General features: G+C 39.3%; 9 protein-coding genes across 28 annotated transcripts; 5 read left to right on the top strand and 4 right to left on the bottom strand.

The window, feature by feature from the left end:
* Positions 1-245: 245 nt before the first annotated feature.
* Positions 246-6,233, bottom strand: LOC135160577 (uncharacterized). 6 transcript variants are annotated; one of them, XM_064117266.1, is made up of 14 exons: positions 6,094-6,233; positions 5,041-5,615; positions 4,603-4,648; positions 4,221-4,397; positions 3,930-4,112; positions 3,748-3,864; positions 3,424-3,468; positions 3,300-3,347; positions 2,963-3,091; positions 2,820-2,897; positions 1,451-2,467; positions 1,134-1,229; positions 937-999; positions 246-855 (listed from the first exon to the last, which is right to left on the bottom strand). In XM_064117266.1, the coding sequence occupies exons 2-14, from the start codon at positions 5,613-5,615 to the stop codon at positions 700-702; spliced, it is 2,730 nt and encodes a 909-aa protein (XP_063973336.1). In that variant the 5' UTR covers positions 6,094-6,233; the 3' UTR covers positions 246-699. The 6 variants fall into 6 exon arrangements, with proteins under 6 accessions (XP_063973336.1, XP_063973333.1, XP_063973335.1 ...); XM_064117263.1 differs by lacking the exon at positions 6,094-6,233 and adding an exon at positions 5,690-5,981; XM_064117265.1 differs by lacking the exon at positions 6,094-6,233 and adding an exon at positions 5,734-5,981.
* LOC135160593 (WW domain-containing oxidoreductase) lies at positions 6,136-9,408 on the top strand. Of its 6 annotated transcripts, XM_064117299.1 has the most exons (8): positions 6,136-6,277; positions 7,012-7,062; positions 7,143-7,379; positions 7,547-7,742; positions 7,834-8,019; positions 8,151-8,320; positions 8,432-8,705; positions 8,942-9,408. In XM_064117299.1, the coding sequence occupies exons 1-8, from the start codon at positions 6,136-6,138 to the stop codon at positions 8,955-8,957; spliced, it is 1,272 nt and encodes a 423-aa protein (XP_063973369.1). In that variant the 3' UTR covers positions 8,958-9,408. The 6 variants fall into 6 exon arrangements, with proteins under 6 accessions (XP_063973369.1, XP_063973368.1, XP_063973370.1 ...); XM_064117298.1 differs by having other exon boundaries at positions 8,432-9,408; XM_064117300.1 differs by having other exon boundaries at positions 6,998-7,062; positions 8,432-9,408.
* Positions 8,763-10,601, bottom strand: LOC135160603 (large ribosomal subunit protein uL15m). The gene is made up of 5 exons (XM_064117319.1): positions 10,347-10,601; positions 10,090-10,244; positions 9,655-9,820; positions 9,437-9,596; positions 8,763-9,136 (listed from the first exon to the last, which is right to left on the bottom strand). Exons 1-5 carry the CDS (start codon positions 10,452-10,454, stop codon positions 8,835-8,837), a joined length of 891 nt encoding a protein of 296 aa, XP_063973389.1. The 5' UTR covers positions 10,455-10,601; the 3' UTR covers positions 8,763-8,834.
* Positions 10,602-10,622: 21 nt separating this feature from the next.
* LOC135160584 (probable serine/threonine-protein kinase DDB_G0268642) lies at positions 10,623-14,727 on the top strand. 3 transcript variants are annotated; one of them, XM_064117284.1, is made up of 9 exons: positions 10,623-10,640; positions 10,731-11,001; positions 11,267-11,437; positions 11,511-11,667; positions 11,930-12,671; positions 13,118-13,288; positions 13,389-13,547; positions 13,663-13,800; positions 14,283-14,727. In XM_064117284.1, the coding sequence occupies exons 2-9, from the start codon at positions 10,932-10,934 to the stop codon at positions 14,487-14,489; spliced, it is 1,815 nt and encodes a 604-aa protein (XP_063973354.1). In that variant the 5' UTR covers positions 10,623-10,640; positions 10,731-10,931; the 3' UTR covers positions 14,490-14,727. The 3 variants fall into 3 exon arrangements, with proteins under 3 accessions (XP_063973354.1, XP_063973355.1, XP_063973353.1); XM_064117285.1 differs by lacking the exon at positions 10,623-10,640 and having other exon boundaries at positions 10,688-11,001; positions 11,930-12,348; positions 12,478-12,671; XM_064117283.1 differs by lacking the exon at positions 10,623-10,640 and having other exon boundaries at positions 10,688-11,001.
* A 237-nt stretch (positions 14,728-14,964) lies between these two features.
* On the top strand, positions 14,965-17,526 carry LOC135160595 (kynurenine/alpha-aminoadipate aminotransferase, mitochondrial-like). 2 transcript variants are annotated; one of them, XM_064117306.1, is made up of 8 exons: positions 14,965-15,125; positions 15,234-15,396; positions 15,721-15,907; positions 16,105-16,221; positions 16,285-16,608; positions 16,748-16,874; positions 17,031-17,239; positions 17,323-17,526. In XM_064117306.1, the coding sequence occupies exons 1-8, from the start codon at positions 15,059-15,061 to the stop codon at positions 17,368-17,370; spliced, it is 1,242 nt and encodes a 413-aa protein (XP_063973376.1). In that variant the 5' UTR covers positions 14,965-15,058; the 3' UTR covers positions 17,371-17,526. The 2 variants fall into 2 exon arrangements, with proteins under 2 accessions (XP_063973376.1, XP_063973377.1); XM_064117307.1 differs by having other exon boundaries at positions 15,004-15,125; positions 15,239-15,396.
* A 172-nt stretch (positions 17,527-17,698) lies between these two features.
* Positions 17,699-21,028, top strand: LOC135160599 (uncharacterized). Of its 4 annotated transcripts, none has more exons than XM_064117314.1 (6): positions 17,699-18,100; positions 18,777-19,038; positions 19,117-19,219; positions 19,717-19,966; positions 20,044-20,197; positions 20,386-21,028. In XM_064117314.1, the coding sequence occupies exons 2-6, from the start codon at positions 18,777-18,779 to the stop codon at positions 20,580-20,582; spliced, it is 966 nt and encodes a 321-aa protein (XP_063973384.1). In that variant the 5' UTR covers positions 17,699-18,100; the 3' UTR covers positions 20,583-21,028. The 4 variants fall into 4 exon arrangements, with proteins under 4 accessions (XP_063973384.1, XP_063973383.1, XP_063973382.1 ...); XM_064117313.1 differs by lacking the exon at positions 17,699-18,100 and adding an exon at positions 18,118-18,258 and having other exon boundaries at positions 18,777-19,026; XM_064117312.1 differs by lacking the exon at positions 17,699-18,100 and adding an exon at positions 18,118-18,258 and having other exon boundaries at positions 18,777-19,026; positions 19,111-19,219.
* On the bottom strand, positions 20,353-27,820 carry LOC135160604 (ninjurin-1-like). 4 transcript variants are annotated; one of them, XM_064117320.1, is made up of 3 exons: positions 27,686-27,820; positions 22,089-22,643; positions 20,353-22,022 (listed from the first exon to the last, which is right to left on the bottom strand). In XM_064117320.1, exons 2-3 carry the CDS (start codon positions 22,211-22,213, stop codon positions 21,275-21,277), a joined length of 873 nt encoding a protein of 290 aa, XP_063973390.1. In that variant the 5' UTR covers positions 22,214-22,643; positions 27,686-27,820; the 3' UTR covers positions 20,353-21,274. The 4 variants fall into 4 exon arrangements, with proteins under 4 accessions (XP_063973390.1, XP_063973393.1, XP_063973391.1 ...); XM_064117323.1 differs by lacking the exon at positions 27,686-27,820 and having other exon boundaries at positions 20,353-21,825; positions 21,895-22,035; positions 22,089-22,229; XM_064117321.1 differs by lacking the exon at positions 27,686-27,820 and having other exon boundaries at positions 20,353-21,825; positions 21,895-22,022; positions 22,089-22,217.
* LOC135160597 (uncharacterized) lies at positions 23,224-24,604 on the top strand. The gene is made up of 2 exons (XM_064117309.1): positions 23,224-23,614; positions 23,863-24,604. The coding sequence occupies exons 1-2, from the start codon at positions 23,224-23,226 to the stop codon at positions 24,582-24,584; spliced, it is 1,113 nt and encodes a 370-aa protein (XP_063973379.1). The 3' UTR covers positions 24,585-24,604.
* Positions 24,755-26,736, bottom strand: LOC135160618 (potassium/sodium hyperpolarization-activated cyclic nucleotide-gated channel 1-like). The gene is made up of 5 exons (XM_064117347.1): positions 26,612-26,736; positions 25,940-26,079; positions 25,681-25,868; positions 25,414-25,616; positions 24,755-25,318 (listed from the first exon to the last, which is right to left on the bottom strand). Exons 2-5 carry the CDS (start codon positions 26,077-26,079, stop codon positions 24,911-24,913), a joined length of 939 nt encoding a protein of 312 aa, XP_063973417.1. The 5' UTR covers positions 26,612-26,736; the 3' UTR covers positions 24,755-24,910.
* Positions 27,821-27,822: the final 2 nt, after the last annotated feature.

Below are 27,822 nucleotides of genomic sequence, written 5' to 3'. Positions count from 1 at the left end.
TTTACATACGAATAGCAAACATTTCTGTCTCGAAGGGATGGGGTTTCGTGAAATATCTTGGACAAAATGTGATCTTATTTGTTTATTGACAATTTAGAGAGGATTTTCTATCCACAGGATTAAGGAGAAGAGAGAAAAACAAATAGAACATTCTTGTGTTTTATGAATTTCTGTATTTAATCAAAGATTAACAGAAGAGTGAGCATGATTTAGGGGAGGGTGGGGTAAAATAGACAAAAAAATGGTTTTATTTCCAAGTTTTTTATTTTCTCGAATGTTTTCAACAAACACAAATAGATGAATCAAATGACATCCTTGAATGGGGTAAAAAGTTATTTATAGCTTATGTTTAAATTCTATTTTTTACATTAAGTTTGCCGTATTGATAGACAAGTAAAGTACTTGATGTTTTTGGGGGTGTGAATTATCCATTCCCTCGGGCAATAACTGAATAATCTCCATTAACACATGATTCTCTTTATACAGTCATTCTATGAAGGTTGATTGCAAGTGCATAAGTTTAAATAAAAAGGTGTCCATTCTACCCCACCCTCTCTCCTGTGGTTTTGATTATTTTCATTCTACATTTGTACAATTGCTCAGTAAACAGTGAGTCGAAAATTTGTTGACCAATTAACGATGTCCTGTTAAATTCTCGATGGCATCGAAAATAATTTTTTTTCTCGACCTAATTCCCGTCTAAATATCATGAACATCTCCATTATTAAAGACTGCTGGTGTAATAGAAGTCCACACGTCAGCAAGGGATTTCTGACCGCATTGACGATCTAAACACTTTTTTGCATCGACTAAAGCCTCTCGCAAATGTTCTATGGTTTCATTCTGCAGTTTACTCTGTGAATTCATGAGTACAAAATTATCCTCAAGTAAAAACAACGTTGGAATATTGAATTGTTATATTCAACGACTACACACCTGCTCCAACAAGTGTTTATTTTCCTCCAAATGTTGGTTAATACTAGCCACATTCACATCAATCTGCAATTAGTTATGTGGGGCATGAGAACATCATATTGCCGTTACTTCCCTTTTTGTACGTGCCGAGATATTTCACAAAATATAATTTGCAGAGTAAATTAATAGATAAAAAAAATAAATATCAGTGTCAGTACCTTTTTCTGCATCTTTTTCTGCAAATGTTTCATTTCTTCTTGCGTAACGTGAATGGAGTCCTTTTGAATTCTTATAATTTCATCTTTATGCTCAATCTGCAAAATCCCACAATATATTTTACTACATATATAATATATATTTTGGTGTCTTCAGAGGAGGCATTAACGGGTGTCAACAAAGAAAAATCTTTGTAACGCGATAGTTGAATAAATAGATAAGAAATAACCTTTCCACGTGCCAGTATATTTATCGAGTACTGCACTGATTAATTATTCGACCAATTAATGAATTATTAATAAATGTGCTCAGTACTCACCAGCTTGTCCTTGGAAGTCACGATGCCCCTGAGTCGTTCAATTTCCCCACCGACACAATCAGGAGACTCATCATATCGACAGGACTCGTATTCTTGACTCCTCCTCACGATATCCTCCAAATTATCCTGCATTCGTGTGTGTGCATCGTCTAGTTCTCTTTCTAACTTTTGCACCTTTGTCAGCCTCTCCTCGTATACATCTTTAGCAAAATTTTCATCTCGCAGCACACGATCATAAAATTTCTTCAACTCGTCCAAATTACTGTTCACACGGTGCAGCTGATCCTTGCATTTCAGCAATAATTTACATGTAGAATCCTCCTTGGATATCAGAACCTGAATATTGCACAGAATATAGTCTACCTCATCCACGACTTTGTCCATGAAACTGGTTGAGAAATTGTCCCCCGAGGTAAATGCAGTGGATAGTTTTCTCGCTGACAATTTTTCTTGATCAGTCGATGTTTCATTGTGACTCCTACTATTGAATTTACTTAGACACTCATTCATATCGTTCTTAAAATCCTTCAGTCTGACGCCTCCCTCAAGTATCGTCCTCTTGCTGATGAGTTTCTCTTCAATGTCATCTCCTAACCTCGTTATGACATTCAGCCAATCATCATTGGTCTTTGCAAATTCTTGGTGATTTTTCTCAAGAGAAATTTTTACTTCAGTGAATTTCTGGTGTCTGCTGGACAGATTGGCAACTAAGGCAACCATTTCTTCTTGGAGATCCTCCACAGTTGCTTGGGCTTCCACTGTGCAAACTCTGAACTCCTCCATCGCGTTAAAATCTTGACGACATACCTCTGGGGGTTTGTTAGGAAACATTGAGGGTTCTCTTCCTTCTATCGAGTCTCCTTGATTATTACAGTCATCAAAGTTTTTCACTATGAGTTTTAGTTGATCAATGCCGTTCTCCTTTTCAAGGCAAATTTTTGAAATAATTGTAATGGCTTCTGTTAATTTACTGGTGTTGTTGATGAAGGTGTTGCAGTCTGAATTTTCTTCTGTGCTCTGGAATGAAATAAAATATAGATATTATGATATTTTATTTAGTCACATTGAATTATATAAAAAATATCTTGAGGTTAGAATAGATTATTGCCAGAACAGCATTTGGTTTTATGCTGGAAACATTCAAAGATTGTTTTCAAACCATATTGGAAAATTAATATTAAATAATTTATTAATTAACATAATTTATGATAAAGACAAGATTATAAATTAATTATTTGGGGTTTAACCTCAGGCAGAATGCCGGCCAGATGATTAGTTATCATGCAGATAATCTACTCGACCCTCAATGACATTCTTTCGTGCATTTTAATGCAAGGACTATATTTCACCTCGAAAAACAATCAATCACCTGAGTCTTGTAATTTTCCAGGAGGTTTCCCATATCCTGGAGCTTTCGATGAGCATCAGCCAGTCCTTTTTCATAAGCCTACGACGTGAATAAAATGGTAGTTTATTTTTCTTTCGGATTCGTCGTTGATAATGACAAATTACCCTTTTTTCATGAAAATTCAATGTTTTCAGAATTTCAGCCAATATATTCTTCGCCTCTGTCAATTCAGAGCGTTCGTTCTCCATATTTTTCAAAGTTGGTAAATAGCCTAGGACTTTATCGCTGGGGTTCTAGATAAAGAAAAAATAGAAACAAGAGTTTATAAGTTTCTCATAGGTTCAACAAACCCAAATAATATAACGAACTCGCTAACATGTGGGCACATTTTCGAAGGGATTAAGAAAAAATCGAAATAAATAAAGTAACAACCCTCTCATTAAAAAATGCCCATTCATACCCCACCCTTCAATACTACTTTTGCTCTACTCTCAATACTACCTTCTTCTGGTATGATTCTTCACAAGTGGAAACCTCGCCCCACGTCACCTGCAACAATTCTTGTTTATTGCAACTTCTGGATTTGATAAGTACATTTAAGAAACAATGAACAAAAAATACTTACTCCAGTGGATTTTTTCGACTGAACAGTGGGTGAAGGAGACGGTTCCTGGAATGAAAAAAAATCCATACACGTAAAAATGGGTTCGCAATAACGATTTGCAATAATGCGTCCGCCACTGTGACAAATAATTCTCTATTGCTAATACTCATACTCGTAATTGATTCGTTTATCTATTTATTTATTAGTTGAGGACGATACAGGGGCAACGACAGCATTCTCATGTGGGCTTATCAACTTGCTACATCTAACATCTACATTTTCAATCGACTTGGCAATAATTTGATCTCTCTGGAATTCCTTTGCCATTTTTCTCTTCACACTTGCCTCACTACTTCTACAATGCAACAGGTAAACCCCACTGTGAGAGACTTTTGCGGTATCTAGATCATTAACCTCAAAACTTGGAATGGCAACATATCTTTCTCGATGCCAGGGGAATACCTGCGACAATGTGAAGCATGATTTATCTAAATCTAGAACAATTGACAGATCTCAATATGTCTCACCTTTTTCTTGCTTTGCTTCAACTGATTTCGCATTTCCTTGATTATATCATCCTTGAACTGCATCTGCATAGCCGTTTGGCGACATTGCTCCTCGAGATTTGCCATTTGATCTTTCAACATTATTGTCTGGTCGTGTTTCTCGGCTACTTCTACTGTCAATGCTTCTCTTGCCTCTAAGGCCTCCTGATGCATAAAGAACATCATTTATCCATTAACTATTATAATTTATCTTAATTGGTATTATTCTATTTGCATGTGAGATGATTGATAAATTATCACGAATCAACGTACTTTTTCTACACACGTTAAATGATTTTTCAGTCGTTCCACTTCCTTGTGCTTCCTTTGTAATTCATCCTGCAAATTCGTCAGCTCCAGCTGATGATGCTCGACAGTTGTTTTGCTCTCACTGGTTTGACTGGACATTATTTTCTCATCCTCAGATAATAAGTTGAATTCATCATGCTCCTGAGTTTGGAGAAATAAGTTTATTAGAAAGATAAACGATTACAAAACTCATTGTTGCGATGGTAATTGTTGATAACACAGAGCAGTGAAATTAGGATGTCAGGGACATGTTTGTTTGAGAATGAAATTTATGGTCTTTGGAATAGTGGAGAGAAATGAGGTGGGGACCTCTGCCATTTTTTAGAACACCAAGATCCAATGTTACCGTTAGGTCTTTCTTCGTTGGAGGGTCGTCACGGGGCTCATCCTCACTGTTGAAAAATAAATAATTGATTTGAATTAATTCTTCCAGAATTAAAGAGATATTGCTAGCATTTTTGATTATTTTGAGAATCGAAATAATTTTCGTAATGGAAAATTAATTTATACAGGTATCGTTTATTCATTTTGGATTTCGCAGGGGCTCAAATATTTATAGACTGAAATGATCTTGAATGGAAATGATGTTTCCAATCATTTGTCTTATCTAACTCATGTCATTTCTCCTGAATTCAATGCATTCAACAAATGCACAGATTTTCTGTGAGAATAAATCCTGGCAAATTTCCTTCTGATTGACGAGGATGACGTTCCAAAATGAATAAAACTGTGGCCAAGTCAACCAATTCTCCATTTTGACTTCATTCAAAATGTTTAAAATTACCTGAATGGAATGGGAAGGTCAGTATCCTTCAATTCACACAGATTGATCCCCTGGAGACTCCAGCGACCCTCGTAGTATCCCCGTTTCACCAACTCCAATAGTCCAGCAATATCATTCTGCAGATTACTGATCTTCTGTTTGAAAAAGCTCTTTTCATGCTCCAAGTAGTCCAGCCTCTCTGTGATATCATTTAACCTGTGATGAGTGGGCTCCTCAAACCGTGTCATATTTTCAGTGATCAGCTGCGATGTTTGCTTCAGTTTGTCCTCCAGTATCTTGACCCTCTGATAAGCTGCCTCCTCAAGCTCCTGAACAGTCTTCACTAACATCACATTTTGAGCATCGAGGTCCCTGATCCACTCTTCCATGATGTTCATTTTTACACGTAAAGCATTGGAGTCATCACAGTTGATGCTCGCTATTCGTGTTTCGTATAGTCTTCGGAATTCATCGAGAATCTGCAGTCCACTTCTCTCTCCACAAATATCACCAGATTCTGTGCTTGGAGCAGTGCATGCATCCAGAGAATTGGCTGATGATAGCATTGGATCGCTCAAGGATTTCAGTTGTTCCATCTGTGATCCAAAATAAAATCAGTTTTCAATGATTTGTTGATCAACGCAATTTGTCGATCATTGTAGTTTCACACATCTTAACACAGGCAATTTTTTATGCAATTAAGACACCACACACATTAATTAATTCACATAATCCTAGCAGTTGTACACGTAACGCTGGTATTAACCTTCAAATAGAGCAACGTCACAGCACAGCTTATTATATCAGAAATTCTGGATTGTCAGGTTTATTGAGCAAAGGATCCGCCTAATGTGCTTAGAATTCTCAACAAATTCATAATGACAATGATTATTCGATGGTGGATGGACAGAGAGACTGTGCCTGCCGATGTCAGCACTTTTTTTCATTGTACTATCTCCCTTATGTAAAAAACATGACATCTGATCGAAAATGGCGGCCAATCGAACCTATGCGAATGATATTGAAAGCGCCATAACAAATGTGTGGTATTCCACGAAATTAGTACGTGCAAACCTCGGGGACGCCGTGCGGTGAACGTCAAAGTGACATTGGTGGATGCACTCCGGTGAATCAAGTCACTCTGCAACGTGTGCATCCCTAGAATGGTCAGTATTTTACACGACTCTGATAGCGAGGATGAACTACCCCCTGGGTGGGAGGAGAGGGCGACCCTCGACGGAAATGTTTACTACGTCAAGTGAGTCCGAAATAACTCCTACTTACAGGTTATATTCTGATTTATGACGGCCAACTACTGCAAAACATTCCCAAAATTCGGCCAACTCTTCCTTCCTTGTTTTTGTAAACAATGAAAATGCTGTCTCTGTTGTATTAATTGATATGGTGGGGTGAGAGTGCATGGAAAATTACAAAATGTGATTTGTCAATTTAAAAAGAACTCCTCCATTTTGTTTAATCAATTTTTTGCATTCTCTTCATTTAATATTCTGCAATGAATACATGATCTCATCAGAGATTCTTGGTAAGTACCAACGTCTCCATTAATATTCTTGAGATGGGGGGCGATTGTGATCACCAGGGTGCCACGTTTGTGACATGTATTCATGCCCCAGAGAACTGGGAGAATTTTTCGAAAATCCCCAATTTATTCGGGAAATATTTGTCAAATCTTTTTCAGGATATCTCATATGACCTTGACAAAAATGAATCGTGTGAAATTCACCTAGTATAATTAATTTTTATCGTGATTACTTCAACTAAAAACTCAATTAACGATTCGACACAGAAGTGGAACTGTCCCACAACATTAGAAACATCTAAATATCGAAGTGGGTGATGATGACGGAGTCTTTTCTTTTTTTTACTGAATTTATTTAACTGAAAAATACATAAGTTAAACTTGGCACCCTGGTTATTGTAATTGTGCCTTAAGATGATTATCTTCTAACCATTTTAGTCACTATACAAAAGGCACTCAGTGGACACATCCACGTACCGGTCGAAAGAAAATAGTAGAAGGAGGTAATCATCACAAACTTAATTAATGCTCCGTAGCATTAAAATATCACGTTATCTTTACCAAAATAGATGAATTGTTGCAGAATTACCAGCTGGATGGGAGAAATGTGTCTCTGATGATGGAAAGGTTGTATTTGTTGACCACGCAAATCGTACGACAACGTACACTGATCCACGATTGGCATTTGCCACTGAGTACAGAGAACCCTTGCAACCAGTCAGACAACGATTTGATGCCAATACCCCAGCTCTCGCAGTCCTGCATGGCAGGGACTTGAGAGGAAAGGTAGCAATTGTTACTGGTGCTAACACTGGCATAGGTACATCACAATATTTTCTGTAGGTTATATGGCAACTTGAGCAGAGAAGCAACTCTGAGATTTCCTCAGTAGCAACTGCAAATTGCATCCTACGATTCTTTGGCTGTAAAATATCCTATTTGAGTGATCTTCAAGAGTAAAAACAAACTTCATGGCATATTTTCCAGGCTTTCAAACAGCCAGATCCCTAGCTCTTCATGGATGCAGTGTAATATTTGCCTGTAGAAGCGAGGAAAAAGCGGAAGCTGCCATCCAACAGATAAAAAAAGAAAGGGAAAACGTCATATGTGATACCCTGCGGATTGATCTCTCCTCACTACACAGTGTTAAAGAGGCTGCGGAAAAGTTCAAGCAACAGTACAGGTACCACATGATGAGCATTCTCTCTTGTTGACTGCCTATCGCACAACAATGGATTGAAATTATTATAAACTAAAAATTTCCTGTGCTTTAGGACTCTTGACATACTGGTTCTCAACGCCGGTGTATTTGCTCTGCCTTATACTCTGACCCAGGATGGTTATGAGATGACATTCCAAGTCAATCACCTAGCTCAATACTATTTTACGTTACTCCTAGAGCATCCCATCAGGAGTTGCAGAAATTCCAGAGTTGTGATTGTCTCGAGTGAATCTCATAGGTACAATCACCTTTATTGTTTAACTAAAGTCAGTTGATTGGAGAATGAGAGAAATGATTATAATTTTCTTAAGAGTTTCCGACATTATTTTATTTCGTATATTTCATTTGATATCCTTTTTTTTTATTTAGGTTTTCAACTATTCAAATACCAGAAGATATCCACCCCCTGACACTCTCGCCTCCAGCTTATAAATACTGGCAGTTGTCATCCTATAACGACTCCAAACTTTGCAACATTCTTGTCGCCCAAGAACTGGCTAGGAGATGGCCTTCAGTCAGTATCTTCAGCTGTCATCCAGGTAAACCAATACTCCAAACAACTACCAATCATTTTATGTGAATGATTGAATGATAAAATGAATAAAAATTCAAAAATTTGATGACTGAATTGTTTTCCTCCATCCAATCAGGAAACATGGTCTATACAGACTTAGCGCGTTACTCCTGGTTCTACAGACTCCTCTTCGCCCTGGTGAAGCCCTTCACCAAGTCCCTGCAGCAGGCAGCAAGCACCTCTGTTTTTTGCGCAGCAGCACCAGAATTGGAAGGAGCCACAGGGCTTTATTTCAATAATTGTTTCAGGTGTGAGCCCTCGAACACCTCTTTGGACTCCACACTGGCCTCAAGATTATGGAGTGTCAGCCAGGAAATGATCATAAACATCGTCAAGAGAGAAAAATTGTGGTACGATCTAGCCCTCAAATGAAAAAGTCCCCCTCAGTGAATTCTCAACCTCAAAAATTTCTCAGTTCTTTTGTAATTTTTTATATATTTTCATCAACTGTACATATGTAATAATAATCATGGTGAATGTTAATTGGCGTAATACTCTTTGAGATAATCGGCCTTTGGTTTTAAAATCGCCCTGTCCTTCAAACTCACCAACCAGCCGGGCTCTAATCCATAGAATATCTGTCTAGGGTCCTTTCTCTCTGACAGCATCTCATAGTCCGGATCCTCTTCATACTTCGGGAGAGTGTATCCGTACTTCTGAGCGAGGACCAGACGTTCGTATGCTACTTTGTCTGGGTCTGCCAGGTATCCGCGAGTCGCAGCGTTCGAGTAATACTCCAGGCAGTCACTGGGTGGTAGCATTCGTCGAGGAATTGGTTCACCTGAAAATTCCAGTTGTTCATTCAATATTTCTCATCATTATATTTGTATTCATTTAGATGAGCCGATCGTCATCCCAGTATTAATTAGTGCTTCCATTCAATTTGATGCTATTTCTTAATTCTGGTATTTAATTTTGTTTATCTGCCTCATTATTGCCTGTGAATTGATTAATTTAAATACTGCACCAACTAAACTAATATCTCGTCAGTTCAACTAATTAATGAATTTTTATTTCACTGTAATCTGTTAAAAAAATTTACCGTGAAAATTACTTGATTGGAGGTTTAATTTTTTTTTACCTTTCTTGAAGAATTTCATGGCGTCATACAAACAGTGTAAACTCCCCCGATCATAAAATGCTGTTGTTATGATCCCTCCGTTCTTCTCAATAGCAGCGATCACTGGTTCGGTCGCCCACTGAACCTCAATATTCACTTTCGCTTTGAAATTGTTGATTCCCTAAAAACGAAGATAAATTGTCAAGCTCTGAAAATATGATGAAGACGACTGTACGTACTTCATCAGTAAGATGGACCCCTGCATGTGTGTCCATAAAATCGTGGTGATAAAGACCAGTGTTGAATAGACTGACAAGGTCTATCGGTTTCGAGGCATCGATTCTGTTGGTATCAATCATCATTTGGAGTTGCAGGAGACTCAGTGGGGGATATTGTCTCCGGACACTGGAAGAATTAAAATCACATATTAGAAACTTTTTGGCCAGTGCAATTAATTGTTTAGATGGAAAATAAATGAATTTTTTGCAATCTCATCCTTAATCGTCAATTACTTAGGATTGGCTGAGTGAATCTCAAAATATTTTCACTCATTTTCAAGATAATGTTTTAAGCGTCAAAATGAGAATTGACTCCTCTCAATTGGACCATTCGATCCCCAGATATTGACTATTTTATTGAGATAAAAAAAATTCTGACTTAATAAAAATACTCACTGATGTCCTTTGTAATAGGGCTCGAACTGAAATCTGAGGTAGAATGGAACATTTCCAGTTTCATAACCAGTCCTCATGTAATTCTGCCTCTGTCCCGAGCCCTTGTTACCATGACCATGCTTATCACCCCCATGAGCAGCCCTTCCCCTTTTGTTCTACAAAAAAAATGAACAGATCTATCAGCTGAAATTTCTGCCCCAATTACTTGATTAATATTAACACAGCCATTGTTTTTAATTGGTAATTTAATTTCTTACCTTCTTTACAGTGCCAGGATTAGCTCTCAAATTTCCCAAACAAACTCTGGGCAATGACCTCAGCATTGTCAGCGCCAACTCCCGACCTCCTTTTTGCAGTCCTCCCATTTTGAACTGATCACTTCGATTATCACTCCACAACAATTCCCAATTGTTAATTTTTCACCTTCAAGATAATTCTTTTCTACGAGGATTTCAACTGGATGTTGATGAGCATGACAAACATAACCTAAATTCGCTAAATGTGGCGCCACTGGCCAAGGGGATAAATTACTCCTACCCCACTATCAACCGGTGAGTGGCTCGAAATCGGCAAATTCGATGATATTTTCCTCGTGAATATAATGCTGTGACAGTAGATTGATATGGAACTCGATTCCGTAGGTGGTAAAATACACGAGGAAAATTAGAAATTGGAGTTGTGGTCCGATCATGGTGACGAGACTTATAACCTCAAGTCGAAGACCATTTGCCCATAATAAGAACAATAAAATCATAATTGATCTCATGTTATGTCAATAAACAATAGAATATTAGGAGAGATTTGATATTCGTAATTTAGGGATTAGATTGCAGTATTTAACAATGAGTAACGGCAATGGAAATCAGTTTAACCCTTGGCAGAAGTTGGAGACAATATCAACATTTGATAATGGTGAGTGCAGTACTATAAATTTATTTATATAATTTGCATACAGGTCTTGTTCTTTAATTTTGCCTATTTATTTAATTATTCGTTTACCCAATGTTGGCTGGATTTTTTTTAATGATCAATGTGAATGGTCTAGCAACGGCCATTTATGTAGAATGAAAACGACAATCATTCGATAATTTTTTATTTCAGGATCATTCTCTTTTACCAAGTCATTCGTTTATTAAATCATAATTTCTTACACAACGATTACTGTTTTTATTTGAAGGAAACGACTCGAGGACAACCCGGCGTCTGGACGAGGCCCACGATGGACCAAGTGGTGGACAAATTGTTGGAAGAGTTGCACCATCGACGAGCCTCCTCATAGAGTCCCTCCTCAAGAGTATCTGTGCTATGTTTGAGACAGATCCCACCCGAAGAAATAAATTATACTTCAGTGAGTCTCAATTTCTATCTGATGTATAACCTAGAGATAGTTGAATCGACATTGATACAAGTATTGTCTGCAGTTCTGTGTGATAAATTACACGAGATGAAGCTGATTGACAGCTCCTACAACATGATGGAGTTCGAGAGCATGAGGGGTCAATACCAACAGGCCTGGTACAACCTGATGACAGTGGCCAGGGCCGCTGCAGGATCGGAAAGTATTATAGAATTTCCAAAGTGAGTATATATAATTCAGTGGCACTTACTGGGGTATCATCGTGTTCACAGAATACCGATTTGTGCCCCTTTCATTTGAGAGTGACCTAACCTATCCCAATTTTCAACAGTATACTTCTGAAGAACAATTCTTTCCACTTAAATACAGAAAAATGGTTTTCTGCTTGTCTAAAGCTATGTAGTCTTTATAATCATTCCCCAAAAATTCAATCAAAAAGTCCTGTGTCGCAGTTTAAAAATAAAAACCGACAAATTCTCCCAGTCTATCTCCTGACTGGTCTCGCTACGCAATAGAGTTCGAGGAGCGTGAGTTCATCGCCTCCGGAGGCTTCGGCAATGTCTATCGAGCAGTCCACCGTCTCGACGGCCACGAGTACGCCATAAAGAAGATTGTGGTGAAATCAGGACGAGTGAAAAACATTCTCCAGCAGCTGAAGGAGGTAAAAACCCTTGCCAAGCTCAACCACACCAACATTGTCGCCTATAAAGGCGCCTGGATCGAGCACAACCTGCCTCACTCCCTTCTGCCCCTGCCCGCAACAAAATCCAGAACGAGAACCAGGAGATCGTCCTTGAGACGTTTGTCCCCCGAAACGAACTCGTATGAAACACAGACTGCTAATCAGTTTAAAACAAGTTTCTCGTCGGATCGCGTAAGAAATGATTCACCCTCTCGTCTCGGTATGTATATAACAAATTCAATTAGTCGTCAAAATAATCGTCGTGAATGGGACAGCGACTTTTCGACGAGCCACGGTGACGTTGCTAATCATCGATTTCAAGAATTCAATTCAACGATCGATATTATAGGCAGGAGAATCGATAAAAATCTGGATGGAGTGTCGGCAGAGAGAAATTCTGATGTTGTGTCTTTTAGAAATGACGACGGGGAGAATATTGATAACAGTATCAGCTCTGACAGCAATGATGTCGAGGAGATTGCGTCGCCTACACCTAGTGATCTCAGTAACGGCAAAATCTGTCAATACTATTCGCCGAGAGTTGTGAGTTTTTTGAATACTTTTCGAATATGATTTCTTTTGGAAAATTTTCCCGCAAGAAATACCTGAAAATACCCCTAGAAAAGGCTTTCCCGAAAAAAAAATCCCTACAAAATGCGGAAAAACATTTTCTAAAGAACAAGAACTTATTTTCAAAGAAAAACTAGGAAAGAGTATAAAAAAATGAAGAAACATTATTCCAGCGAAAAAATATCAAAAGTCAGTATACAGCTATTCATTCAACTTTTAAAGACTATAAAATAAATTCGATAATGAAATGAAATAAAGAAAATGCACCAGTAAAAAAAAAAAGGAGCGAAAATTCTAGGGAATTTTTTCAAATAAAAAATCCCCAAGTCATATACGGAAATTTTTTATTCATTGTTTTAATTCTTTAAAAGTCATTTAAATTGCGTTTACATAGTCAATAATAAATTTCTCATGACCAGAGATATGCAACAATTTACATTCAAATGGCTCTCTGCGAGAAAACCTTGCGAACGTGGTTGGACGAGCGACTGGAATCTACACCAGAGCCAATAGCAACAACAATTCTAAAACAAATACTGGATGGCCTACATTACATGCATTCTCGAGACATTGTACATCACGATATCAAGGTAGTTATCTGAATTAGTAATTCATTGGCTTATCAGTGGTGGAATACCAATGCCGATAAGATCCACAAAATTTCTTAACTAAAAATCACGTTTACTGCAGCCCAGCAATATTTTCATCGGCGTCATTGGTCAGCGAGTTGAAATTCAAGTTGGGGACTTTGGATTGGCGTGTCCTCGTAAAAGCGAGAGCCATCATCCCGTTTTCGGAACTGAACTGTATACTGCACCAGAACAACTTAATGGACAGTGCAATCCCAAAGTAATCGCAATTTCATTACAATTTTTAATAACGAATTAATTCCTAGGAAAAATTAATGTAGTAGAAATTGGTATTAATTAACTATTCACATTCATTTTTGTGATTGCGCTTTCAGAGTGATCTCTACAGCCTAGGTATAGTGCTTTTCGAAATATTCTTCCCTATGAAGACGGGAATGGAAAGGAATTCCCTTATTAAACAACTGAAATCAGGAAAAATGCCGGAGGAATTCATCGAAAACAATCCTAAATGGGTAAAAAAATCTTCGTTAAATCATAATTAGACTTTTAAAATTTCATTAAAAACACCTGGTTAAATCTTCTGTAATTTTGCTTGTAGCTTCAATTTGGCGATGAAGGGGTAAAAGAAATTCGTGCATTTCGCCAATCGTTAGTTTTCGATAAATAAATCATAAATGAAAGGGGATGGTGAAATTTTCTTCAAAATATTTTTTTTAAAACAAAGTGTGGGTTACAAGAAAGATTTTACTGACAATCTTGCAATTTTCCTCCTTGCACAGGATATTCACACATAACCTCTTCTGGGTGGCATGCACATGTCTCGTATTATTACTCCACTACAGTATTTTGGTCAAAGTGAACTGAACACAGCCTTCATTTTATTTTATGATTAAAGTTATCGCTAAAAATTATTTTCCAGGTGTTTTTATTTTTTCAATTTTTCTAGTCATCAAGCCCTTTACACTCTCCAGATTACCCTTTTTCTTCTCCACAGGCTGATATTATTAAACAACTCCTGCTCATCGATCCCGCTCAACGTCCCTCCACCACCGAATTATTACAAAATTTGAACGTTGATAAGGACTTTATCATAGCTGATTTGAAAAACAGGATAAAAGAGAAAGATGATCTCATTAATAATTTGAGGATGAAGATTTCGGAGCTGAAGCTGAAGCTCGATGAGGCTGAAAGCACCAGTTAAAGTATTCCGGAAGCCAAGAGACTACGGGTCAATGGGACGTCCTTGGATAAAGAGAAATAAATGTAATGTAGTTAAGTTTTGAGAAGAATATGACTGTCGATAATGCTAGGAACAATTTTTTATACTTTTTAGATATTAAAACTATTTTATTATTCAGATTTTGGTAATTTGCGAAGTATGATTATCTTGTTTAGTATTTTTATAAACTATGAAAGAATAAAGCAAGTTAATCGTTGAATGATGTCATGTGGTTGATTTATTGACTGTCCAGTATGTTATACAAAATTGAGTCAAAACATTTGTTCAGGCATTTCGCGATAATTTTCAAGCAATCAAAGGATCGCAAAAATTAGGGCTTACTAAGCTTCCACTCGGAAGCAAAAATAAAAATAGAACAACTTTCTCTCCTCGACAATCACGAGATTCGCGTTATCATTATCAGTTACATGTAACCCACTCGACTTGACGTTGTTCACTCGCAGTTCGATAAATCGCGTCATTCTTCAGTCATCTCCAGGTCTCGAAAGAGACTGGTAACGTAGATCTTGTGGTCTCCGCGACAAATTAAAATGGATTACACGAAATTTTTTGCGAGAAGAACTCATTTCCGAAGAGATAATCTCATCAGGCGATTGAGTAAGTCATTATTCGGCAGAAGTGGATTATCAATAATGTTCAGAATGATTTTGTAAAATAGATTAATTTAATTTCGGATAATTACTAATGATGATCCTCTGTCACTAGCGAAGTTGTACTTGCAAAATCCTGGCTCGATTAATCTGGCGTCTGGTATGCCCAATTCCGCGATGTTTCCATTTCAAAATTTATCAGTCGAGTGTGGAGATAAAACGATAAGCTTATCGCCAAAAGAAATGGGAGATGGACTGCAGTACGGACCATCTCAAGGGTAAAAATCTGCAGTTTTTATTTGATAATTGGGTCAGTGGCAATAACACTAACAATTGATAACTGATGTTATCAATCCTGTATTATTAGATAGTTATTAATCCCCTGGAAAACATGTCAGGAGTCATTTGAGCAACAAGGGAACACTAGAGATATTATCTTTGTAAATAACACATAATATGCAATTTATTATGCAACTATTTTCTTGAAAATTTCTTTGCTATTGACATTTCTCACTGTACAGTGCAAAATCAATATTGAGAAGAAATAAAGCCAGACGCCAATTTTCAGTTTGATTAGAAAACAAATTTTAATTCCATTCTAGATATTTTCCTTTGGTTAACAAATGGAAAGACTTCCAAACCCGGTGGCACAGTCCGCCATTCAAGAACTGGGACGTCGCTGTTGTCCCTGGGTCCCAGGACGGATTTTACAAGATCCTCGATATGATGATCGACGAGGGCGATCCTATTATGGTGCAGGCACCTGCCTACGCCGGGACCATAGCTGCAGTCAGTGTCTGAATACTAATAACGTTTTTCCCTCACTCAGGGTAAATAGAAGGGGCGGGGGGACCAATTGGAAAAACCCAAACAGATATACTCCTGGAAGTAACTTTCTACCCTAGGGCGACTAGTACTCACTTTCCTCCTGCTTCATAATTTATTTGCTCTCACTCAATTTTATATTTTTTTAACGATAAGATCAGGTGCACGCCATGCGGCCAGAGTACATTGGAATTCCCCAGGACGCCGATGGGGTCATTCCGGAGGAAATCGAGAAAATTTGTAGCTCGCGATTGAAGAAAAACCTGACATTACCGAAAGTACGTGGAATATTTAAAAATCAATAATTCTTTGATTGATGAAAATTTAATGAAAATACTCAGGCCCTGTGCGTGAACCCCACTGGTGCGAACCCAACGGGCTCCGTCCTCACGACAGACCGAAAGAAAAGTATCTACAAACTCGCGCAGAAGTACGACTTCCTCATCATCGAGGATGATGCGTACTATTTCGTTCATTTTCTCGATCGCCAGCCCCCATCTTTCCTATCCATGGACACCGATGGACGGGTCATTCGGCTGGATTCATTCAGCAAAGTTGTCAGCTCTGGACTACGACTGGGAGTGGTGACAGCAGGTCAGGAGATCATAGACAAGGTGATCGTGAGCTTGCAGAATACAGTCCTTCATGCTTCTTCGTTGTCGCAGGTGAGGACAATTGCTCCAAAAATTCCTTGACGATGGTGATGATGATGAGGATGATGATGATTAACATTTGAAGTTGACACACGTCAATATTGACCGAGAGAAATTCAATATAGAGATTCACCAGCCTTTTATATTCCAGATATTGATGTTCAAGCTTCTGGAGAGCTGGTCCCCAGAAGAGTTTGACACGCACATCGCAAAAGTTCAGAATTTCTATAGGTCTCAACGTGACATGATGGTCAGATCTGTGGAGGAACATCTGAAAGGTCAGGGGCCAATACTCCGCGTCTCTTATCAATTTATTGATTTAAGAAACTATAAAGTCTATCTGGCTTTCCCGTATGAACTATTAGGCCTCTGATGGTCTCCTCGATCTCCCTCCGACTATAAAATTATATAATTTGTGTTACTGCGTGCTCCAGGTGTGGCAGAATGGTCAGTCCCCAAGGCCGGTATGTTCGTCTGGATAAAACTCAAAACGAAGGACAATGCTTTAGATCTAATCATGGAGAAATTAATTCCCAACGGGGTGTTCATCATTCCTGGAAGTGCCTTCGATTACGACGAGTATCAGGAGGATAACCACCTGCGCTTGTGCTACAGCTTCTCCACGGAGGAAGAAGTCGACAAGGTAAATCCTTCATGCAATCCACCGGTTAATTTTCAGGTCCATACCATCATCAAGGTTTTTATCTTTTGGATTTTCTTTGTCAGGCAATGAGAATTCTTTCAAAATGTCTGCGCCAACAAGGGATGGAGTAAAATAGGGATGCTCGCGGTTCAAAATCTGGAGAATTAATTAACAGACACATCGATCGATCACTTTACTATCGGATATTGTGATAAAATGGAGTTTTTAACAGTAAAAATAAAGAAAATAGAGAAAGAATGACTACAAGTTTTTTAAATGATTACGAGTGATAGAAAAAAATACATCCCCTATTTCTCGTGCCACCCTGTTATTCTTGTGGGGGAAAACCCCTTCTTGGGGGCGTTTCAAAATTGGATTAGAGACTGGAAAATTCGGGATGGTTTTTTTACGTTTATTCAGCGTACATTCAGAGGGCAACAGACTAAATTGTACCCTGAACAACCACCCATTCTCTCCGATAAATAAAATTTTAATTTTTTGCGATTGAACAAAAGTCAATAGACCGATTTCTCCAGATAAAGAAAATTGAAATTAACGGGGATCAGTGGCAAGTCGCGTGAAAGTGGTAAAAATAAAACGCATTTATCCATAAAACTCGTAAAATACGAAATGATTGTTTGCCGATCGTAACAAATCACGGACCATTAAATTTCTATTAAAACAATCCAGTAGATAATCCCCGAATGGTGCCTTCCACAATTGCCTCAATACTTCTCCGGATGCCCTAGACGTTCAATAGTGTTGCGCTTGCGCTTCTCCCCGCGATTTCCACAGGATTCTGTTCAATGTGGCTGACAGACGTCCTCTCCACCGGGGAATCTGTCATTTTTTAAATATAAGGTGAAGTGAATAATTATATTGTTGGGCTTGTCGACGTAGTCATGTAGTCATGATTATTGCCAGTAGTTTATTTACTATAAAATTATTTCGCGAATTTTGAGACAAAGAGTTGCCTAATGCCATTGAACCATCGATTAGTTCACAGAAGTGTTCCGAAGGTGCAGTTTCTCCTGTTATCAAGTGTTGTTTAATATTTTTTTCACTCCTAAATACTGTGGATTCCATCGACGTTTGATTTTTCAATTTTGAAACGTCGAAAATTAAAATAACATAGTGGATAACTATTAATGTCAAAATTGGAAAAAGCTCAGATGGAAATTTCAAAGGATTTGTTACGAGAAAATTAGTTCTTAATTAATTTGTGTTGTGGATTATTTTGATTTGAAAATTAAATTCTCTTAAACTCCATTTGTCATAGATGTTTGATTATAAATTCTGAATAGTGCATGTTGTTTTCCTGCTATAGTTGTCTTTGTCCGGATCTACTCGCGTATGCGCTCAGACTGTTGCTTTGATTGCCATCACGCACGAATAAATTTTATACAAAAACAACAGAAACGTTTATTGAATTTCTGATGTATTTTTATACTGTTTTTACAATATTTTTCGTGCGTGATAACACAAAGTTCTGACTGTCTCAATTTGTCAACCAAATCATTGAGATGAATTTAATCAGATGACGACAACAGATTTGCCGGGAATAATGATGATGAACGACTCGAATTGCGCTATTTGCGCAATGGGTCCACCTCCTAATTTGATTCTGTCCATTCCACCTCCGCCCATTCCCTCGTTTTTACAATATGGATCGGAGGTCCATTCGCAGACTGGCATGCCCATCTCTGGGACAGTCAATGGGACCATCTGTAATCATCACTGTGATTGGAAAGTTGATGGAGTACAGTATGTCGAGATGCCCCATCAAGGTAATAGCAATGGTAATTTTCAGAATTTTCAAAATCATAAATTCTTCATCCACGTTCGATGTATTTTTTTAATGAACAATTGAGTTGCAGGAAATTTGTTCGATGACACGTGGCTACTGATCCTCGTTCTCTCGTGCGTCGGAATCATTGTCGTCAGTGTTTTGTTAGTGATTGTTCTGTTACGATGCAAATTGTGAGTAAATTACCAATATGAAAACAATTTTGTATGAGTTGAACTTGCTTTTGACTTTTAAATGGCATTTATCTACAAAATGGGTGGGTTTAGAGGGAAAAGTCATAAGAGTGCTCTTACGGCTAATTAAATTTTACACAAAAAAGTTCTTATGACATTCCTCGATGAAATCATTCGTTTTCCCTCAAATTCGATATTTCCGTAACGTAAAAAATCCGATGGTCTGTTGATCTCAAACGACTCCGTTTCAAAAATGTTTATTTAGCTCAAAAACGAGCGATTTTAGGAGAAAAAACCATAAGAACTTTTTTGTAGCTCATTAAATTTTTAACAATAAAGTCTAATGGCTTTTTTTCCAGAATCGCTCCCCGACGAGATATCCCACAAACTATCGCAACCCCCCAAAATGCCATTATCAAAGATTCATGATTTCGCGCCTAAAAAAAATCATTAAGCGATTTAATTTCACTCAAGACCTTTTGCAATAAAAATTTCAGCAATACTAGTCAAAAAGGGGGCACAATTTCGATGCCGGCGGCAGCGATAACTCAGCCAAAAAGCGCGCGCATTCAAAATGAAACCGTATTGTATCCGTGCACGGCGGACGGCATGCAGGACAGCCGAATAATGTGGGCGACATTGACACCTCGGGGAACGACACGACATTACCTCGAGGATCATACGTACGAGACTGTGGGCAATGGAATGACCCCTAAACGTACTTATCCAACGGCGCCAGTCGAAAATGTACTGATTATTCACTAGATCCAATGATATATCTCAATGATAATCAATATCCCTCATTAATGTTTGATTATTGACAGATTTACATTGAACCGCCAGTTTCATCACCAGTGAGATCGACTCCAAAGGAGGAAATCGCTTTCGATAACACTGCATTCGTCGATTACGAAGAGCCATTGTCCATGAAGGCAGAATATTTTCAGTTGAATGATGTGCTAGAACCTAATGAGTCAGGTAAATAATTACTAGAATTAATAAAAAATAATGTGATGAGTATTTGATGGCTGATAGAACCGATAAATCAGACCGTCAGACCCTTTCCCTAGGGTACCGAACGATTTTCTAATTATGTGTGGAATAGGGAGCTTATCCAGTCCAAAAAAAGGAAATAATTAATAAGCGACCTTTTATTTTGTCTACAGAGCTTTACGGCTGTCAGAGAGAGACCTATCGGCCCCGAGTGAGTTCTCCAACGAGGATAGAACACCCAAACCTGCCACCCCTGAACCTCCACCCCCACAACCGCACGATTCGCAAAAACTCGTCGATCCAACAAATCGGCGCTGACACAATCCTCAGAAACAGTCTTGCCCTAGCCGCTTACACCCCCGACATCTAAACCTTTTTTTTATCGAAATAATAATCGCAATGTTTTTTTTACAACCGAATGAATGAATGAATGAATGAATGAATCGATACTATGGAAACACGAGACAAAAACATCGTTAGCTCAAATCAATCATCCACGTGAGGAGGACACTCTCCCTTCCAAATCATGATCACCAACGAATTATTCGACGCTAATGAATCACGATAACTAGCAAACGATAGATTTGTCTAATAGTAACTACAGCATTCGTAAATATTAATAATTCACTGTTCAACGGTTATGAGGATGGAGTACATGGAGATAAGCTTTATCAGATGGCTGTTTAAACAATTGTTTTTTTTTTATATTTCGACACGATTATTCATTCTACTTCAACTATGACCATGAATCATGTTGCTATGTAATCGTTACTATTACAACAAGTATTATTACGAATAAAAAAATTAATTACCAAATGAGATTGATCAATTTTTTATGTGACTCTGTCCTTTGTAATTTTTTTGCCCCAATTTATTCGACGATTCATTTCTCAATGTTTATTGTGGATAATAAATTATTCGCATAACACTGACCGGTGAGGATGTAAAAGGCCTCAACAATTTCCTTAGAATATTCTTACTTAATTCATAAAAAATCTAATCTATTTTCTTCAACTGCACAAATACAAAAATCGTATGTCAGCCGAAAAAAAAAAATTCGGGTCACGAAGTAGATCCGTTTAAATACCCGATACGATTGAGCGGTTCGATTCCTCCATCATCATCGCTGGCGTTCTTCAGGGAGATTGTGATAACATCAGGTGGATCAATGACCCCGAACGACGATATAAAAACATTGAGAATAGTAACAAGAAATACTCCAATGACAGTCCAGTTATTCGCCCTGTTGGCCCTGATGACCTGATCGTCTTCCTTGACGTCATATCTGCTGTTCCAGATGAGTCCGATGCCCACGGCAATCTGCAGAGCGAGACTCATAGAGATCATGACCAGAGAGGGCAGATAAAACGGATGGTTCTTCGACCCGAGAACGTATCTCAGTTGATTAGCATTAGCTGATATGAGTGCCAGGTCCATCATACCCTGAGCCAGTGTTTTTTTCTGCTGATAAACGTTGACGTCGAAGGGGCTCTGCGGAGGGATGACGCCATTAGAGGGTCTCGGGGTGAACGGCCTCTCGGGCAGTAGTCCATCATCGATTCCCCTGTCATCACTAGGTGCGATCTTTCCCCCTGGTTCCAGGTCATCAACCTCTGGACCGTACGTGGGCGGAGGATTAAATCTGTTGTCTGTCTCCAGAAGGGGAAGTAATCGGGCATTACCTGAGCTCGATGATCTCATCCCCAGGGAGTTGGCCACCGGTACATCCGTCAACTCGACGTCGTCCACGTATGCCACCACCGAGGCGTCATCGTAGGCATCCCCTCGCTCCTCACGACTCATTAATAACCTGACGAACCACACTTTATTCCAATTAACCAGTGACAACTTCACGTTATTTTATTCGTATATTTACTTGGACTCTGGGGGGATTAATCCCTCGGATGGAACTGATCCCCTTGCGATTGATTCGGACGATTTTTCATGGTTCAGAGATTGATCACACGAAACACGTGAATCATGGTGGCGAATTCCAACCATTGAACGTCACTTCAACTTTAAAAATCCTCAATGTAACTATAATTTTCTATTTAGTTGCTTATTTATTCACTTTATGGCTCCACTTGTGCCAGATAGTGAAGCAGCGGTGATGAGGTCGGTTGACTTTTTTTGTTTATGAGATAAGCGTTTGCAATTTGTTGAGTGAAACGGGAGAGGAGTAATGAATTGGTGTTTATTGCTGTGCGTGCTACTATTCACTGCCTTTCTACGCTGGTATCAAGGCCACCAGTTCAGGTCACTGGGCGAAGGAGGAGGGGAGCCAGATGAGGACTGTCATCAGTGACGCATTCGTGCTCCAGAGGCTCTCCCACGGCCATTTAGATCGTTTCCCGTAAATGGAAAAATTTTATTTTTGGCGGTAGCCTGTTGAGAGTCAATATTTGACCCGCACGCGATAAATATTGACGGGCTGTGTAAAAAATAGAATATTTTATTCGTTATGATTTTTGGGGTATTTTAGTGTTCAATGATTAACAGGCATGAGGATCAAGGGAGATTTTTTTCTGGGTCAACTGAGAGAGACAAAGAGAGGAATCAAGTGGCTGAAATGGGCGAGAACACCCCCATCCTCATCCCCAAACTCCACGACTTCTTCTGTCTAGTGTCTCGTGCAATTGACAATTTGAGAAATAATTTTGTCTTTTTCCCTGATAATTTTTATTGCACTTCTCTCTCGGTATGGCATGTCTCATTAATTCCAGCTGACCCAGTCCCCAAAGTAATAAAATGCATCAAACGCATCGTGGAGCTGGTGAATTCCTTGACTCGTTTATTGCATAACTGAGCTATCGAACCCCGTCGTCAAGCAAACAACCCCTGGAGCCGTTCCCCCACCCGGCATTCATCCAGCGATTTTCTCTTCAATTCCACTCAGTCTGTGATGAATGGGTCACGACGATCAATCGTTGCCCAGGTGGAGGTCCACCAACTCCTGCCCCAAAAATTCAATACAAATAGAGTGAGAAAAATCTTGTGTTCCCTAAGTGATAATGAACCAGCGTCAGAAGTGCTGTCTTCACTGCCCAGGGACCTGGGTGTCCTCTCAAGTGCGAAGGGAGCACACTTGTCGGTTACCCACCTACATAAAGGGTAATTTGAAGCTCTCCTCTCTGAAGCAGTACGTCGCCGGTGAAGACGAGAGACGGGAGAGACTCGCACGACACGGCTCCGAAGAATCTCCCGAGAAGAGAGCGATGTCTAGACAAAATTCCGTTTACGATAGATTTGCGATAGCCCGAAAATTTCATGCCGAGAATCTGGAGCATCAGCCACTGCCTGATAAGGTTGACGACTCGGTTTTCAGGAATGGCAGGTCTGATCGCGGTGGCTTGTTCAGCAAATCGTCCCCTGATTTGACAAAAATCGATGGGGGGAACCGAGGTAGAGTAATTCATTCATTTGAGGAGACAACAATTAAAAGGACTTCACTGGGAAAAATTGTTGACTGGAAGGATTTATTCAGTTTTCATTTTTTTCCAATGTCGACGGTGTCCTTGAAATCCCGGATGGATTTTTTCAGTAGATTAGAAGATGAAATGAAACTGCGAAAAACAGATGCCATTAAAAAAAATAATTTTTCCATGTTGTAAACAACAATTTAAAAAAAATAAAATTTTATTCTTGCGAAGGTACGAGGAATCAGAAACTACGAACAGCCTTGCAATACGGTCCCAGTCTCGGCTGCAAGGTTCCAACCACCAACATGGACCTAGCCATCTGCTGGGAGGCACCAATCGATCCAAATTACGAGCCCATGTGGCCTGTTCACATTGACGGCTCCGACGGTGGTCCCGCACCAGCCGTTTTTGCTCTAGTGCAGCACGAACCAGGCGACGAAAAATCGTTCAAAACCCCGGTGGAGAGATTCGAAGCTAAATTTATAAACGTCAAGGGCCGCAGCAGACGAGAGGACCAGACCTGCCAAACGTGTGAGGAGGATAACGAGAATGCCAACGACCTGTGTGAAAATTTCGATGGCATCCACATCACCGACGACGAGGATAATCGTCTCGTGAAATCGGCGACCTATGGTTGCCCAAATCCCAGGAAGCGACAGCCCGTTCATCTGAGGAGTTGCACGCCCTGTCTCTGCAGGGGTGACAGACTAAGAAGAGCTAGGTGCATTCACTCGGCACCACACCACGGGGCCAAGGGCATCAAGAGAAATGGACTGTCCAACAAGGTTACGGTGCCCAGGCCCAGGACACCGTACGCCAAAAGAAATTTTTGCATTGATACCTTGACTCCTCCGTTCACTATTATCGAAGGGTCCAGGGATGCTGATTATCCAGAACACTGGAGGCTCATGTCGGTTTATCAACAGTCTTACAGAAATCCGAAGAACGAATGAAAGCCCCTAGAATCAATAACTGTGTAGAAATTACGTCAGGGATTTGCCTTCACGTCATCATTGTAATATTTCGATACCCGATAACGATTATGTTGAGCCTCAGTTGGAGTGTCTGAACCACATTTTGCACCTAGTCAAATTGCTTAACTTCTTCAGCAACTTTTCACTGGAGTCAGTATTAAACGCGAGAGCAGAGGTGGAGATTCATCTCCAAAATAATTCTGTTAAAAGATTTAGAATAATTTATTCTGTTGATCGATTCAATTGTGTTGATTTATTGCGATTAATCGCAACAGTTGATAGAATATATCTTGTTTCTCATTCTATCATTTTAATCTTGTCAATCCAAACCTCTGCAATTTATTCAGCAAGTTCGTGTGGGAGCTGAGGATCGAGAGAAAGTCAGATCGTTTCAGCACAGATAGTTCGCACAATTCGAGGGCTATGACGTCAGCGAGGCAAGTTTCATACTCGGTAATAAGGCATGTCTCCCCAAAGTAAGAGCCCTCAGTCAGTCGGAGGTTTTCTTCTCCTGTGTTCTTCACGACTGCCACTGTACCGCAGGTTATATAGAACAGGGAATCCCCGGGAGTTCCTGATTTGACTATAGAGTCGTTCGGTAAGTAGATTTCACTCTTCACGAGGCTCAGCACCTGGCAGAGCACGGGCTGGGGCAGTTGTCTGAGGACATTGACTTTTTCGATCATCTCTTCGTGTTCGTGAAGCAACAGCTCCTGAGGAATTCGTCAATTCCAAATTCATCAGTGTCGATAGCTCAGCGATAACTTGGCTGACTGGAGTTCGATTAATTGATTATTTCTAGTCATACCTCCCGCAAATTTTGCGACACGTGGGAAATAATCATTTTATTTCTTTCAATATTCTTCTGATAATATTCATAATACTCGAAGACTCTCTGCTGAATGGAATATGGAAGTTCTTTATGCTTCATGTACTCGTAAAACTGCTGCACCTCTCTCACGTTACGTTTTTTTGTCGAATCGAAGGTCGTCATGAGCTGCAGCAATTGCGCTGAGAAACCGTCAATGTCAAGTCCCTTTACTTTTTCAAAATAAAAATTGGGATAATAGTGTACCTAGTACATAGATGAATCCAATCCTCCCCAGAATCGTGAGAATTAGATTCAGAATAATGTCTTCAGTTGTGATGACAGGCAAGTAATGACTAGAACTCATCAATGCTGTGGTCGCCCGATTTAATGAACTTATGTATCGCTTAGCAATCGTGTCTCTCTTCTTCATGTAGTCCGAGGACAGCCATGATCTGACGATCATTAATAGAAATTGGAGAGTAATTAGGCTAGACGGTGAAGTCTGTCGATTTCGATTGCTCACCGGGGCGTCGAGCTCTCCCAAGCGACTCTTCCAACTACCAGAGGTATGTACAACTCCAGACATGTTGCCCAGTGGAGGCAGGTTATCGAGATCATCAGCATCTCGATGATTTTCATTTTTTGAAATGACGTTTTGTACATCTGGAGGGGAAATCCCAATTAAAGAGGCCTCGAAAATTGGAAAAAATACCTAAATGGCATGAAATGTTCGTTCCCTTTATCAAGGTAAGATGGAGTGAGTTGGGGATGATTTAATGAAGGTCAAGAGGACTCGCCCTTGTGAGTCTCAGACTTTCAGTCGTTAACAAAATTAAGCTTTTTTTAAATCAGCTGTGACTCATTTCATTCAATTCTTGGAAGAACAAACTTTTCAAGCTATTCTTTAGATTTTTTATCCTCATTTATTTTCTGCTTTCTGTCTCACATGACCCATTCGACGTGTAGATCCAATCAAATTTCTCATCCTCACGATTTTCAGAATATTTATACTAGTCCAGCGCCCGTCAAGGTCTTGTTCAGGGTTGAAAAAATTCCAGATAATGTAAATCATCTCAAAGGGAAATCCGGACAGGAAATCCAGTAAAAAAAAAGTCTTCAAGTACTGCCTAATTATGGAAATATCTTCGAAAGTCGATAAGTCTAGAAAAAAAACTTGTCTCCAGGTTCAACTCACTGAATGATGATTTTCCTCTCCAAGAAGACGGCTCCCGTCGTCGTGTCGAAATACCCAGTGAAGAAATTGAGAATAATGTCGATCGAAAATACGAGATTGATTGAGAAAAATAGGGGAATCCAATGGTGCTGACGGTCGAAGCAAAAGGTGAGTAGAAAAATCACTGCGATTAAGGAAATTAGGGTGAAGGGGATCATGAAGATGTCCCAGAGGATCTTCAGTCTACTAAATGGGTGGATGACGAATGAAGGATGTCGCAAGTGCCTGTCGATCTCATAATTTATATTGGCGCTGCTTCTCAGGAAGAATCCCATCATAGCGTGATATCGCGATAGGATTGTATTTCTGATGATCCATTTTTTCAATTGTGGAATTGTACCAGTTGTCGGGAAGAGGCTTTCAATCTTGTCTGGCTCAATTGGCAGCTGACATTCGTGAACGACTGGACTAACCTGCATTTTGGATATGGACATAAAAACCTGGAAAAGTTGTTCTCTGAATTTTTTCAACCTTGAGCCTCTGGTGCTCTGAGGGAGAACCAGGCATCAACTCCAGGAGCTTCATCCTCTCCTCTTTTATTTTGGAGTTGTGAGGAACCAGGAGACTGTCCTATTATTTCTCGTGCAAATTAAAGGGAACGGAAGAATCTGAAGGATAAGAATGGACTAAGAAATCGATTTTCCGCCAAAAAAGTGGAATGTTTTTCGTTCGATCCAAAGAAAAACAATCGGCGATATATGTAATGGATCGAGAATGGTCTCACCTCGTATTTTTCATCAATAAAAACACGTATTAAACCTCGTTAATTAACCTCCAAACCTATGGCCCTATTTTCTACACAATGCACGAATTTTTCAATTAATTTTGCAACAATTTCCGTCTCTTTTTACTCAAAAATCCATAGGGTGGAATTCACCGCTATTTTCGGTCCGCAATAAAGATTATGTTTTTCAATAAAAAATACCAAATTAATTACAATTGAAATTAATATTTTAAAATCAATAAGATGAATCAAAAAAACATTCTGAAGAATGACAACAATGCACGGAAAAGCTCAATTTCATTGCCACTCACCACTGAAGGTTAACCCGGGTGCTACAGTCACTCCCTACGCCCCTTGTCAACCTGCCGCACAGCTGTTAAGATTCAGTGGATACGGCTCGCACCAGTCAGCTGATCACCTCCGATAATATGACATCTCTCTCAATCCC

The sequence above is a fragment of the Diachasmimorpha longicaudata genome, chromosome 3 (assembly GCF_034640455.1).
Source record: "Diachasmimorpha longicaudata isolate KC_UGA_2023 chromosome 3, iyDiaLong2, whole genome shotgun sequence".
Taxonomy (NCBI): domain Eukaryota; kingdom Metazoa; phylum Arthropoda; class Insecta; order Hymenoptera; family Braconidae; genus Diachasmimorpha; species Diachasmimorpha longicaudata.
Note: the sequence above shows the minus strand (reverse complement) of the source record. Positions and strands in the feature narration are given on the sequence as shown.